This window comes from Cydia strobilella, chromosome 26 (assembly GCF_947568885.1).
Source record: "Cydia strobilella chromosome 26, ilCydStro3.1, whole genome shotgun sequence".
Lineage (NCBI taxonomy): Eukaryota > Metazoa > Arthropoda > Insecta > Lepidoptera > Tortricidae > Cydia > Cydia strobilella.
The window spans coordinates 8,434,942-8,448,349 of NC_086066.1; the positions used below are offsets into that span (position 1 = coordinate 8,434,942).

Here is a 13,408-nt window from a genome sequence, read left to right on the forward strand (position 1 = left end):
CAAGAGTAAGAGTAACAACCGCAATATCAATATGGGAAAGCTGACAGCGTCAAAACTGACAAGTAAAATAAATAAAGTTATGGCGTCTGCGTCTCCAAATGGTGCCGCCTGCCGCCTGACATTTGTTGTAATGTAAAGGATCCTCTACACTCATGCCCGAATCGCGGCGCGAGTTCGCTAATCAGCGAAATAGACTCCACACTCGCGTTCGCGGCTTCGCGACGCGTAGTCTGTAGCGGGCCTAGGTCTGTAGAAACACAATAAACCTTAAACCGCCTCCACACTCGTGCGCGAATCGCGGCGCGAACGTGAGTGTGGCGTCTAGTTCCCTAATCAGCAATTCGCGCACGAGTGTGGAGGGGACTTTAAGTAGGAGCAACGAGTTAATGTATCGCAAATCGCTTACGATTATTGGTGAGGTTTGTAGACACCATTAGTTTTAATAGTATCTACAGACGGGTGCGCCGGACCGCGACCTTGGAGCGGTCAAAATATTTCTTTCTCGCTCTCACTTATAACTGCGTCCTTAACGCACGTACCCCGGACCATCTTACACACGATCGAACGTGAGCAGAGGGCCTACCGAGAACCACGTTCGACGTGTTGCGTGCGTTCGAGGTCGTGCGGCCGCAATCGGCCGTCTGTAAACACTTTCATTCAGTCTTTTAAAATTAGTGGAACGCCCTGCCCGAGTCTGTGTTCCCGCATGAGTACAATCTGGGGCTCTTCAAGGCAAGAGTTAATAGGTATCTCATAGGTAAGCGTGCTCCACCGTAGACCGCATCATCACTTACCATCAGGTGGGATCGTGGTCAAACGCCTGCCTATTCATTTTTTTTTTTAAATATGGCTTTAGTCCAGTGGGCCCATTTCGCCAGTATCAAGGTCTTTAATAGGAGCTTTAAATACGACTAAAATTGTACGGTTAGTACAAGACAGTGTACGGTGATTTCATTATCTCTTGTAAAGCGATAGACTTTAAGCACCCTCCACACTCGTACGCGCATCACGGCGCAAATTGTGGAGCAAGTTTTACAAGAAACACGTGGGCTCAGCCGTAGACTTCAAAATGGTGGTTAAACGCGCTTCAAGATTAATTCCCTATTCACTGCACATCACCACATTCATTTACTGTATAATAAGCTATCGATAAAACACTTTAAACAATATTCATGAGCAAAAACAAAGGAATTGTGACGTTTTCAACCAAATAGTACCACATTGTCGCTTGTCATAAGGTTGATTTCGAATTGAATCTCTATTTTTTTTTTTATACCACGTCGGTGGCAATCAAGCATACGGCCCGCCTGATGGTAAGCAGTTACCGTAGCCTATGAACGCCTGCAACACCAGAGATATTACACGCGCGTTGCCGACCCTTTAAAAACCTGTACACTCCTTATATATGGAAATAGCGCCTTATTGACAACCGACAATAAGTACCCTTTTGGTTGAAAATGGCACAATTAATCAATAGGGTAACTATCAAGATGGCGCTCGGACCGGAAGTCCCCGGTCCCCGTAAACCATGAATCTAGTATAAAACCATGAATCTAGTATCTAGTATAAAACTAATTAATTAGGCATGAGTGGTGGGGGAACTGTCAGAACGGGATAGTCTTATGTATCTTTCAGTAGGAGTAGCAGAAAAAGCATTTATAATTTAGCATTTTTAATTTTTCACAGGTTTTATGAGCCATCTTGCTTGATCCGCGATAATAATTATTATTATTGATTGTCCTTGTTATACTTACATTTTTTCATTCCCCACCGTAAATTTATATGGTTTATGGTGGGCTACAAATCTACTCGACCAATCATATTGTCATATTGCGTCATATCGCTGGCCAATCTGACGCGAATTTAGAGTCGCCGAGATGAAAGAAAAAATCACCAACTTGTAACCAAAAAGTACGGAACCCTCTGTGGGCGAGTCCGACTCGCACTTGGCCGGTTTTTAGTATTTGTTGTTATAGCGGCAACAGAAATACATCATCTGTGAAAATTTCAAGTGTCCAGCTATCACGGTACATGAGATACAGCCTGGTGACAGACGGACGGACAGTGGAGTCTTAGTAATAGGGTCCCGTTTTTACCCTTTGGGTACGCAACCCTAAAAATATGACCATGTGTCTTATACGTGCGTTACTCTAAGTGTGCCATTTAGCTTAAAATATGATCCAATTGATGATCAATGAAATCATACTCTTTTTTACAGATCTTCCGGAATCTACTACCTGCAGACCAATGATGCCGCGCCTTTCTCTCGAGGCTAAACTTAACATTATTTGAGGCATTTTCTATGAAAAGGGACCTTATTGTCGATGGCGCTTACGCCGCACAGCGTCGCGCGGCATTGTATTTATATCGGAGCATCGTTTATAATGGCGTAAGCGCCATCGACAATAAGGTCCCTTTTTATAGAAAATACCACATATTAGGGGAAATCTTCCCAGATCGACTTAGCCCTAAACTAAGCAAAAGCTTGTACTGTGGGTGCTAGGCGACGATATACATACTTATATACATAGAAAACCCCCATGACTCAGGAACAAAGAACAAATATTAGTGTTCATCACACAAATAAATGCCCTTACCGGGATTCGAACCCAGGACCATCGGCTTTGCAGACAGGGTCACTACCCACTAGGCCAGACCGTTCGTCAAATATCAACCTTAAGGGTCTCCCTTTATATGTCGACGCGGAACCGGCAAAAGCCGATAGAAATGACCTTTATGTCTGTGCAATACGAGCGAAAATCTCTTCATTCGACTCGGCTCGCATCGGCCGACGCCTCTTTCGCTCTTATTGCGCAGGCAAAGATTTTTTCTATCGGCTTTGGCGATTCCGCGTCACTTATAAGACCATTAGGAGTTCGCTGTAATAATAACTCAATGAAGTCATTAAGTAATTTTTTATTTTTAACACTTTTTAAACTTATAGCGAGGTCTATAGTTCTCAGAGCCACTAGTTTATCACAGTAGCACAGAATAAGTAATAGTATTATCATACAGAACGGCCACGCACCGCCTCGCCCCGATTCGAATTACCTCGCCCCGCGACACCAGATTGACGGCCGTTTGCCGGCCGCTCAGTACTGTTTGTAAGCAACTTACTCACACAATGACGCATGATGCGTGTACAGACGTGCCGTTCACACATAGAAACGCAAGTGGTTTTTGATGTATAGCGTGTCCACCCTGTGACAGTAGTAACATTTACCGGGCGATGTTTCATCTCATGAGTCCGTAACCGTCCTTCCCGATTCCACTTGTATGTAATCACAGTAGTTACATTTCAAGAGGCTTTCACCTGTATGTATTATCTCATGAATCCGTAACTTTCGTTTTGCACTTCTAATCAACTAATCACAATAGGGATGATGACACATGTTGAATTTTATAACAAAATCTAGTAAAATAGATAGCGAATGAGCAATTTATGACAATAATGTGGATATTAAAATAATATATGGAAATGATAAAAAATATAGGATTTTAAAGTTTCAAAAAGGAATAAAGTAAAGATACCATTCGATTCCTTGCATGTTATCAAAACAAAGATTGTATGGCAACTATATGCATAAACGCAATATTTCACTGACAAAATCGCAATTTTACTTATTTTCCATACATTCAAGATGGGCTCTCAGTGACCTTGACGTCACGTTCGCTTATCGTTTTGTTAGCAGCGTTTCGCGAGTGAAGTACGACTGTCGGACTTTGACTATCATTTCTGACTTTTATATTGCTTTAATGCAATGGGTCCCATATAGGCATTTGATCCCAAAAACAAACCTGATCGATTGATACCATTAATAAAAATTTGTCATCAAGACTATAGTCCAAATAAATAAAATAAAAATACAAGAAGCGGCCTGGGGACTTCCGCATTCACATCTAATGACAGTGGCCATATCAATGCTTCTTAACTTTAACTAGTGTGTAGATTCATATGTCTCTTTAAGTGTGCCTTCTGCCTGCACTTGTATTCGCAGTAATTACACTGAAAAGGATGTTCACCCGAGTGTATCATTTGATGTCGTCGTAAACTTGTTTTGTTAGTGCACTTGTAATCACAGTATTTACACTTAAAGGGGTTTTCACCTATGTGTATCATCTCATGAATCCGTAAGTGTGCTTTTTGTTTGCACTTGTAATCACAGTAGTTGCATTTAAAGGGTGTTTGTATGTATCATCTCATGTCTACGTAAGGAGCCTTTTCGATTGCACTTGTAATCACAGTAGTTGCATTTAAAGGGTGTTTCACCTGTATGTATCATCTCATGTCTACGTAAGGAGCTTTTTCGATTGCACTTGTAATCACAGTAGTTGCATTTAAAGGGTGTTTCATCTGTATGTATCATCTCATGGGTCCGTAAGGATCCTACTTGATTGCACTTGTAATCACAGTAGTTACATTTAAAGTCACCTGTATGTATCATCTCATGTCTACGTAAGGAGCCTTTTCGCTTGTACTTGTAATCACAGTAGTTGCATTTAAAGGGTGTTTCATCTGTATGTATCATCTCATGGGTCCGTAAGGATCCTACTTGATTGCACTTGTAATCACAGTAGTTACATTTAAAGTCACCTGTATGTATCATCTCATGTCTACGTAAGGAGCCTTTTCGATTGTACTTGTAATCACAGTAGTTGCATTTAAAGGGTGTTTCATCTGTATGTATCATCTCATGGGTCCGTAAGGAGCCTTTTCGATTGCACTTGTAATCACAGTAGTTGCATTTAAAGGGTGTTTCATCTGTATGTATCATCTCATGGGTCCGTAAGGATCCTACTTGATTGCACTTGTAATCACAGTAGTTACATTTAAAGTCACCTGTATGTATTATCTCATGTCTACGTAAGGAGCCTTTTCGATTGTACTTGTAATCACAGTAGTTGCATTTAAAGGGTGTTTCATCTGTATGTATCATCTCATGGGTCCGTAAGGATCCTACTTGATTGCACTTGTAATCACAGTAGTTACATTTAAAAGGTTTTTCACCTGTGTGTATCATCTCATGATTCCGTAGGTGTGCTTTTTGTGTGCACTTGTAATCACAGTAGTTGCATTTAAAGGGTTTTTCACCTGTATGTATCCTCTCATGTCTACGTAAGTTATTGCAGCTCCTGTAGTCACAGTACCTACACTTGAAAGGCTTTGCGCCACGGTGTGTCATCTCAGGTTTCCGTAAAACTGTTAGGAAATACTTTTTATCTTTGTGTAACGTTTGTTGACTTTGTTGATCTTCTAAAGCATCGTTCTCTCGGGTCGAGTTACTCGACGCTCCTAACGGCAAGTGAGCGCGTATGTGTTTCACCAAAACCGACTTGTTCCGGAACCGTTTCCCGCAATGGTGACATTGATAGCTGGCGGTGGTGATGGTGAGGTTGCGTGTGTGTGCGGGCTCGGCGGTGTGCGTGTGTGTGTGCAGCTTGTATGTGCGGCGCCCGACCCGGCAGGAGCGCCGCGCCGCGTCCAGCAGCACGCGCTCCAGCCTGACCGCGCACGAGCGCCGCCGACCCGACACCACCGCTGGTGCTGTAACAATTACATAAATATATTAAGACTAGCTGTTGCCCGCGACTTCGTACGCGTGGATTTGTAATATTATGCAGCAAAAAATATCAGTAGGGACGGTTAATCATTTGTTAATAATTATTGAAATTTGTCTTTCACAAAGTACGAAGTTTCAAGCCCCTAACTGAAAAAAATTGTTCTCGATATAATCCTTTTCAACACTTAGATTTTCAAGTCCACTATTAAAATAAAATGTTCGCTCCCGATGCACTTTATTAATACAAACTTTTCAAACACGGTGCAATCAGTTTTCGTCTATTATAATATAATGCCCTTTTACCAAGTTTCATGTTCCTAGCTTAAACGAAAACTTGTACTACATATAAACTACATCCCCTTTTTGAAACTGAAACAAGTTTTCTTCCCTTTTAATTAAATATTTTTCTATGTAGTTTCAAGTACCTAGCTTAAAATAAAATTAGGACCTCTACAAATTTTCAACCCCTTTTTAACCACTTTACGGGATGAATTTTTAAAATCGCTGAAATAACTTTTCTTGTATTCTAATAATATGCCTTTAAACAAAGATTCAAGTCCCGCACTCAAAGAAATGTTTGATTTCCATACAAACTTTCTACCCCTTTTTCACCACCTTAAGGGATGAATTTTCAAAAACGCTGAAATTACTTTTCTAGTATTTTAATAATATGCCTTTGTACAAAGTTTCAAGTCCCGCACTCAAAAAAATTTATGATCTCCATACAAACTTTCAACCCCTTTTTCACCACCTTAGGGGATGAATTTTGAAAAACCCCTTCTTAGTGGATACTAACGTCATAAAAGCTACCTATTGTGAAAAATTCAGCTCTCTAGGTCCAACGGTTTGGGCTGGGCGTTGATTTAAGTGAGTCAGTTAGGACTTTCACATTTATATATATAGATATATAGGTAATTAGTGATCTGTCATAATTATATCTAAGGCCCCCAGAAAAGCCAAAATGTGCAATTGTATGTTTCGCATGATATTGCACGATATCTTTTTGTTTAGTGTACCTAATAAAGTAAAATAAAATAAAGTTAGGTGAGGTTAGAACTGCGAATACTGCAATCCCGAAGAATCAAATGTCTAACAAAAAGGTTAGGTTAGTTTAGAGCTGTGACACCTTATAGACAATTGACACCTTGTGACAATTTATAGATTGTAATAATGTGGTACGTGCCACAATAAAAAAGAAAAAAAAATATATTAACAATAATTCCCTGTTTTCTTACCCTTAGGGTTGGATTTTTTTTTTTCAGCTTTCTATCTGGGCGTAGCATTTCAGTCGTCACTGAGGGAATATGCTCGGATTATAAGCCTATAAACGCTGGAGTACCCCAAGGATCTGTACTATCGCCTACCCTGTTCCTTCTGCATATCAATGATATGTTATTAACTAACAATATTCATTGCTATGCAGACGACAGCACTGGCGATAGCTGTTATACAGGTCGTGCAAACGCCCCCCCTGAGCAAGTGTCGGAGTGCAGGATGCGACTTGTGTCTGAGATCGAGACGTCCCTTGAACAGGTTTCCGAATGGGGTAGACGTAACCTCGTCCAGTTCAACCCCAGTAAGACACAAGTCTGCGCGTTCTCCGCCAAAAAAAAACCATTTGTCACGGCGCCAAAGTTTCAGGGCATTCCCCTTACCACCGCTAAAAGTATCGGGATACTTGGTGTCGACATTACGAACGAAGTCCAGTTTCGTAGTCATCTGGAACAAAAAGCCAAACTGGCCTCCAAAAAGCTTGGGGTGCTTAACAGAGCCAAACAGTGCTTCACACCGGGTCACCGACTTTTGTTATATAAAGCGCAGGTTCGACCCCATATGGAGTACTGTTCTCATCTCTGGTCTGGCGCTCCACAATACCAGCTCCTTCCCCTTGACTCCATCCAACGTCGGGCAGTTCGTATTGTCGGCAATCCCGAACTTACTGACGGCTTAGAACCTCTTAGTCTTCGGAGAGACGTTGGCTCTCTTTGCATGTTCTACCGTCTGTACAATGGGGAATGTTCCGAAGAACTTTTTGATCTGGTGCCGTCGTCTCGTTTCTATCACCGCACCTCCACCCAAAGGAGCAAAGCTCATCCTCACTTCTTAGACACATGGCACACCATGAATAAACGGGCATCCCGCTCGTTTCTTCCCAGAACGTGCCGAATGTGGAATGAGTTGCCTCCTGAGGTATTTCCTTTGTGCTACGACATGGGATTCTTCAAGAAGCGGGTATTTAGGGTTCTCAAGGGTCGGCAATGCTTAAGTGGCTCCTGTGATGTTGCTTACGTCCATGGGCGACGATGACTGCTTCCCATCAGGCGGCTCGTCTGCTCGTTTGCTGAATATCACATAAAAAAAAAGAGGTGTATATTAGTAAGCTGCAGAGATAACTGATCCCCTTGCATAGAAACTTGTTTGCAGGGGGGTCAGTTATATCTGCAGCTTACTGTAAATGTTAAAGAAAAAATTAACATGACCCCTCTGCAAAAAAAAATCGATGCAAGGGGATCAGTCATCTCTGCTAGGTTGTCTGGAAGAGATCGCTTTTTAGCGATAAGACCGCCTGTTGTTATCTAGTCTTAAGCTTGTATTTCGCTTTCTGTGTATTTTTTTAACTTTATGGTGGTCAACAAAAAATATTTACTTACTTACTTACTCTGCAGCTTTCTGTAAATGTTAAAGAAAAAAACAACATACTGCGCACCACCAGGCCGACTATGGGGCGATGCGGGCGCTCCGGCCCTAGCACGAGCTCATCCTTCACCACATGCTCTTTGTACAGGCCGGCCAGCATGGCTGCCTCGCTCACGCCGCACCCGCCTGTGCTGTCCGAGCACTCCTCCTTCACACACTCCTCTTCATCCACGAATTCTGCTTCCTCCTTAATAGTTACTAAAACAATGCATTGTAAATTAACAAGATGCTGTGGTTTGTGTTTCATTCTGACAAATTTAGCAGGAGTACGAAAAACTATACATGTGTTCTTAGTTAGGCATGACAGACAAATTCATTCTGACAAATTTGGCAGGAGCACGAAAAACTATACATGTTTTCTTAGTTAGGCATGACAGGAACAATGAAAAATAAAAAGCAAGTCAGGTGCATATTTAGAATGTTGATAGTTACTTACTAGGAAAACTATTACTCTACATTTCAAAAGTTTAATTAAATAAATAAAAAGTTGTTTATTAAAAGATAGAATTTAAAACTACACAACAGGCTCAGTGGTCCCACACTAGGCTAGGCCTGTATCGTAGTGACCGCTCTACAGAATTACTACATACAAATTTTAGGGGTATCCTCTAAGAGTCTAAATTAAACTAAAGTCTCTCATCTTACAATTCTTACATTGAATTAAATGAAATGAGATACATGCAAAACTAATACTAACATTACTTACTAACTAACAAATTATTATATTGTATTTACAATTTCAAGTGCGTACCAGAAAATCATGATGTGTGTCATGTGTGTGTAATTATGATGTGTACATGTGTAGTGTTTGTGTCTGATGTCATTCAGTGTCTGTACGAGCCTGAAGGATTATTATGGTGTATAATTTAGACAACTCGTTTCATTATTTGCTCAGTTTCATGGTAGTTCAGGCTATTTAACCAGTTGAAAAGTTTTCTCCTGGCTTCGGATAGGGATGCGTTCTTAATGTCACAATATTTTGTGATCACATTGTTATTTAAATAAACACAAATTTGCATGGTAGCTCTGACGCTGTTGGTTTAGTTAAATATAACACCCGTGTTACAACAACGCTATATGCAGCATTTCTATCTATCTATCTATTAAGCCCTTTTATTCTGAGTTAGAGTATGTCTCGTAGCTCAGTGTGCCGCTTGGCAAAGGCCTTCTCGAGCTCTTCCATTTGCATCAAAGACAGATATAACTCCGTAATAGATGGATACAGTCTAAGGAAAAAACGTGCCTCCAAAATTAACAAAATTTGATTGTCGATCAGATGGCGCCACTGGTTTTGGCCTACTCTCGTTTAGAGGGCGTTGACTGTTTCGTTTGTTATTTATAATTTTAACGCATATCAGTGAAAGAACATGGGTCAAAATCATATAAAAATAATTAATGCAAATAAAAAAAATCATTTATCCATATTTAAATACATTTTATCGTATTTTTATAAATATTTATTTTTAGTTTTAAAGTGTGTCGACAGATGGCAGTGAATTTACTGGGGTTACAAAATTTACTATGACAGTACCGCTCTAGTATAAGTTATTCTATGATTTGCATGCATGCAGCATTTAAGTACTTTTAAAGAAAACTAAAATATATTATTTTTTGTTTTAAATTAACTAAGCCATTTAGTTGATTTAGTTTCATTAAATGTACTTAATAGCCATACCCCTAAGTTAAAGGAGTTTCAGGAAAACATGGTGTATATTTTTATTGCATTACACAAATGCCCAGAGGGTAAAAACGGGACTCTATTATTAAGACTCCACTGTTCGTCTGTCTGTCACCGAATGTATCTCATAAACCGTGATAGCTACAGTTGAAATTTTTACAGACGATGTATTTCTGTTGCCGCTATAACAACAAATACTTACTTGCTTACTGCTAGCCTTTCTCCGCAGACGTCTTGTCTGGTTGCCCTTGGCATAGGCCTCTCCCATATTCCTCCACGAGTCCCTGTCCAGAGCCTGTCTTCTCCAGAAGGCTCCAGCCACCTGCCTGAACTCGTCTTCCCATCTCATTTTTTGTCTTCCATCATCCCTTTTTCCGTCTCTTGGGTACCATGTTGTGATGTCTTTTGACCATTTTTCTCCACTTTAGTTTTTTCATAGTGTGGTTTACGTCGATTATTTTTGTTCTCTTTCTAATGTCCTCCAGTTTTATTCTATCTCTAAGTTTTATATTCAACATGCTTGTATTGTATTGTATTGTAGTTCGGGCGATTTTCCGCAACTCGACGACTGGCGCCTATTTTGCGTGACATGGGGGTGGGCTAGTCCTGCCAGCCCAGCTCCTCGAGGAAACCTATCAAACCTTTGATGTTGAGTAGGACCTCGGGGAGGTCTCTCGGGGATCCGAGATGTTTTGCCCTGTATGGGGCCACTCCGCTGCACTCCAGCACCACGTGAGAGGCTGTTTCTTCTGTCTCCATGCATCCTCTGCATAGGGGACTGTCTGTGACACCTGTTATAAAAAGATGTTTGTTAAATAGTCCATGACCTGTTATGACACTGGTCACCATGCTCAGTCGGGTCTTTCCTAATTGAAGGAGCACCCTTGTGAGCTTTCCGCTGATGCCAGGCATGGCTTGTTTGGCCTGTCTGCATCCAGTCTGGTTTAGCCAATGTTCTGTGTGTAGTTTCCCTGTACGTGCCAGCAGCATTGAGCGTACCTTGCTAAACGGTATTCAACATGCTTCTTTCCATACTATTTTGGCAGACTTGGAGAGCTTTCCTCTCCTTGACAGGAGGACTAAAAATTAAATTTGTATGGAAACCTCAGTGGGCGAGTCTAACTCGCACTTGTCCTGTTTTTACTCTTGGGTTTTACATGTTGGAGCAGAATGAAGGTCTGGCCTAGTTTCACTTACTGTACCCCGTCACCACAAACATCATCTCACCTCATTCATCATCCAAACAGCCATGAATGACAGCAAAACAAATGGTAATGGCAGTAATAGCGCAGCAGCTCTCTTAAAGGCCTATATCTACAGAACGATTTCTTAAAAGTAAATATTATTTACCATCGTATTTTGACGGAAACGTACGAACATGTCTTGCTATTTCAGTCAGTCTCTGTACAAATACTGGTTCAAGTCCTATTTGAAGAATATAATCCAATTAGTTGAATTAGAACATTATGATAAAAAAAGAAAAACCGTTGAGAAAATATATTCTGAAACTAAACAAATTACATTCCGCAGGGTAGTGTCCAGGGTTCTATCCTATCCAATTTTTTATTTACATTAACGACCTGCCAAAGATAATAAACTCCATCAATTTCAAATGTTTTTTATATGCTGACGACATTTCCATAATCATATCAAATCATTTATTGCTTACATGTGTTTACAGTAGGTCTTATTTATATCTTAGGTTACAACATGCACCCATTAGGGCATAGCAACATAGTTACTTAAATAATACTTAGTTAAAATTATATATTAACAGCTATATATACATTATTCACCAGCTTAAATTATATTAAATTATAATTTATCATAAAATTATTATAGGTATTATTATTATTTGTAATGCAGGCAGGCAGTTTAAACAACTGATAATGCCTGTATCCAGAGTCATAAACCGAGTTCTCAGTGTTGAGTAGAATTTGCTTTGTGCTTATCTAATTTATTCTTAAACTCATTGACACTTTGGGCCGCTACTACATCTTCTGGGAGTTTGTTCCAAGTGTTGACCACTCTGTTGCTAAAGAAGTGTCTATGAGGATTATTGTAGGACCCAAACATTAATATTTTTACAATTACAAATCTCTCTCTCTCTCTCTCTCTCTTTAGCCTTTTTCTACCCTTTGGGTGTAGGCCTCCTTCATTTTGCGCCATTCGTCGCGGTTCTGTTACAAATATTTACATTTAATATTCGCAAGTCAAAATAATGAGGAAGTTAAGTGAAATATGAAAAGCATCCTTAATGTAATTTTTAAGTGGTTAGATGACCATAATTTACTATTTACCCAAACCCGCCTCCAATATGGAATCATTTTGTGGGGCAATAGCACTGACATAATGAAACTAGAGTTTAGATGCAACTATTCATACTGCAGAAAAAGTGCATAAGGATTCTTACAAATATTAAAAACTTTGAAACCTGTAGATCTCACTTTCAAAACTTAAAATTTTTAACTTTACCATGTTTATACATTTTAGAAGCCAGTAAATTTGCCCGCAAGAACACGAGTTTATATACAAAAGCAACAGACCGCCATACATGTGTTATATATCTTAGACATAAAGATAAAATAGCCATAAGGACAGTATAAACATTTACACTATTACATATAGGACATGATAGCAAAACCGAACAATGCGCAGTGGATAAAAAAAGTGCTAACTAAAGTGCTAAATTTAAATATCTATTGAGCAGGTCACTCAACCAAAAGTGTACGTTACTTCCTTTTGGAGGTCCAGTAAATATGCCTTGCAAGTTGCAACGTAGTTTGAAAACCGCCAGGGACTTACAGTTAACTACTGGTGGCGGCAAATTGTTCCAGCATTTAGCAAATCTATAAGTAATGTTGGTGTGAGCTTACCTTGGCCAGTAAGACACTCAGGCTCCTGTTTCACGCGCGCCATGCCGCCGTCAGTGATCCCTTCCATGCCGCGCTTTTAAATATATCAAATGCTCAATTCTTATGATATTACTGCTCAAATAACTTGATAAAATAACACAATTCATACAGCAATTCACACAATAACAAATGCCCACCCTACAATGACGCTACACGATCTACAAAAGTACAAACTCTACAAATGCAAAGCAAAGAGAAAGAGTGACCAGAGTTTTCTTTTTTTTCGTCCAGTGACCAAAGCGTATGTAATTTTTTTTTATGGCTTTCCCTCTTGTGGGTTTTGGCGGTTTTGGCAGAAGGGATTATGCCAATGACGACGTTTTATGACGTACCACGCACGTAGAAAATATTTGGCGAATAATTAGAAAAATTGTTCCCGTCTCTGGACTGGCCTTTAAGGCCTTCCACACTCATGCGCGAATCACGGCGCGAAGCCGCGAACGCGAGTGTGGAGGGACTTTTATGACATGACAACATGACAATGAATAATGGCCTCTGCAAACGTCATTGATAATCGCATGCGTTGCTGCATTTGATCTATCGTTTAAATTCGTTGA

At 40.1% G+C, this 13,408-nt stretch overlaps 1 protein-coding gene across 1 annotated transcript; it reads right to left on the minus strand.

Moving 5' to 3' along the window:
- Window positions 1-579: 579 nt before the first annotated feature.
- On the minus strand, window positions 580-13,001 carry LOC134753083 (zinc finger protein 551-like). Its single transcript, XM_063688846.1, has 4 exons — window positions 12,813-13,001; window positions 8,262-8,456; window positions 5,009-5,545; window positions 580-641 (listed from the first exon to the last, which is right to left on the minus strand). The coding sequence occupies exons 1-4, from the start codon at window positions 12,877-12,879 to the stop codon at window positions 580-582; spliced, it is 861 nt and encodes a 286-aa protein (XP_063544916.1). The 5' UTR covers window positions 12,880-13,001.
- Window positions 13,002-13,408: the final 407 nt, after the last annotated feature.

What these genes read in the sequence shown, in the direction of transcription:
- LOC134753083 (XM_063688846.1), bottom strand. Translation starts at nt 12,879, where the DNA reads ATGGAAGGGATCACTGACGGCGGCATGGCGCGCGTGAAACAGGAGCCT. An exon ending in TGAGTGTCTTACTGGCCAAG is followed by an intron (nt 8,457 to 12,812) that starts GTAAGCTCACAC and finishes GCATTGTTTTAG; the next exon opens with TAACTATTAAGGAGGAAGCA. An exon ending in AGTCGGCCTGGTGGTGCGCA is followed by an intron (nt 5,546 to 8,261) that starts GTATGTTGTTTT and finishes TAATTGTTACAG; the next exon opens with CACCAGCGGTGGTGTCGGGT.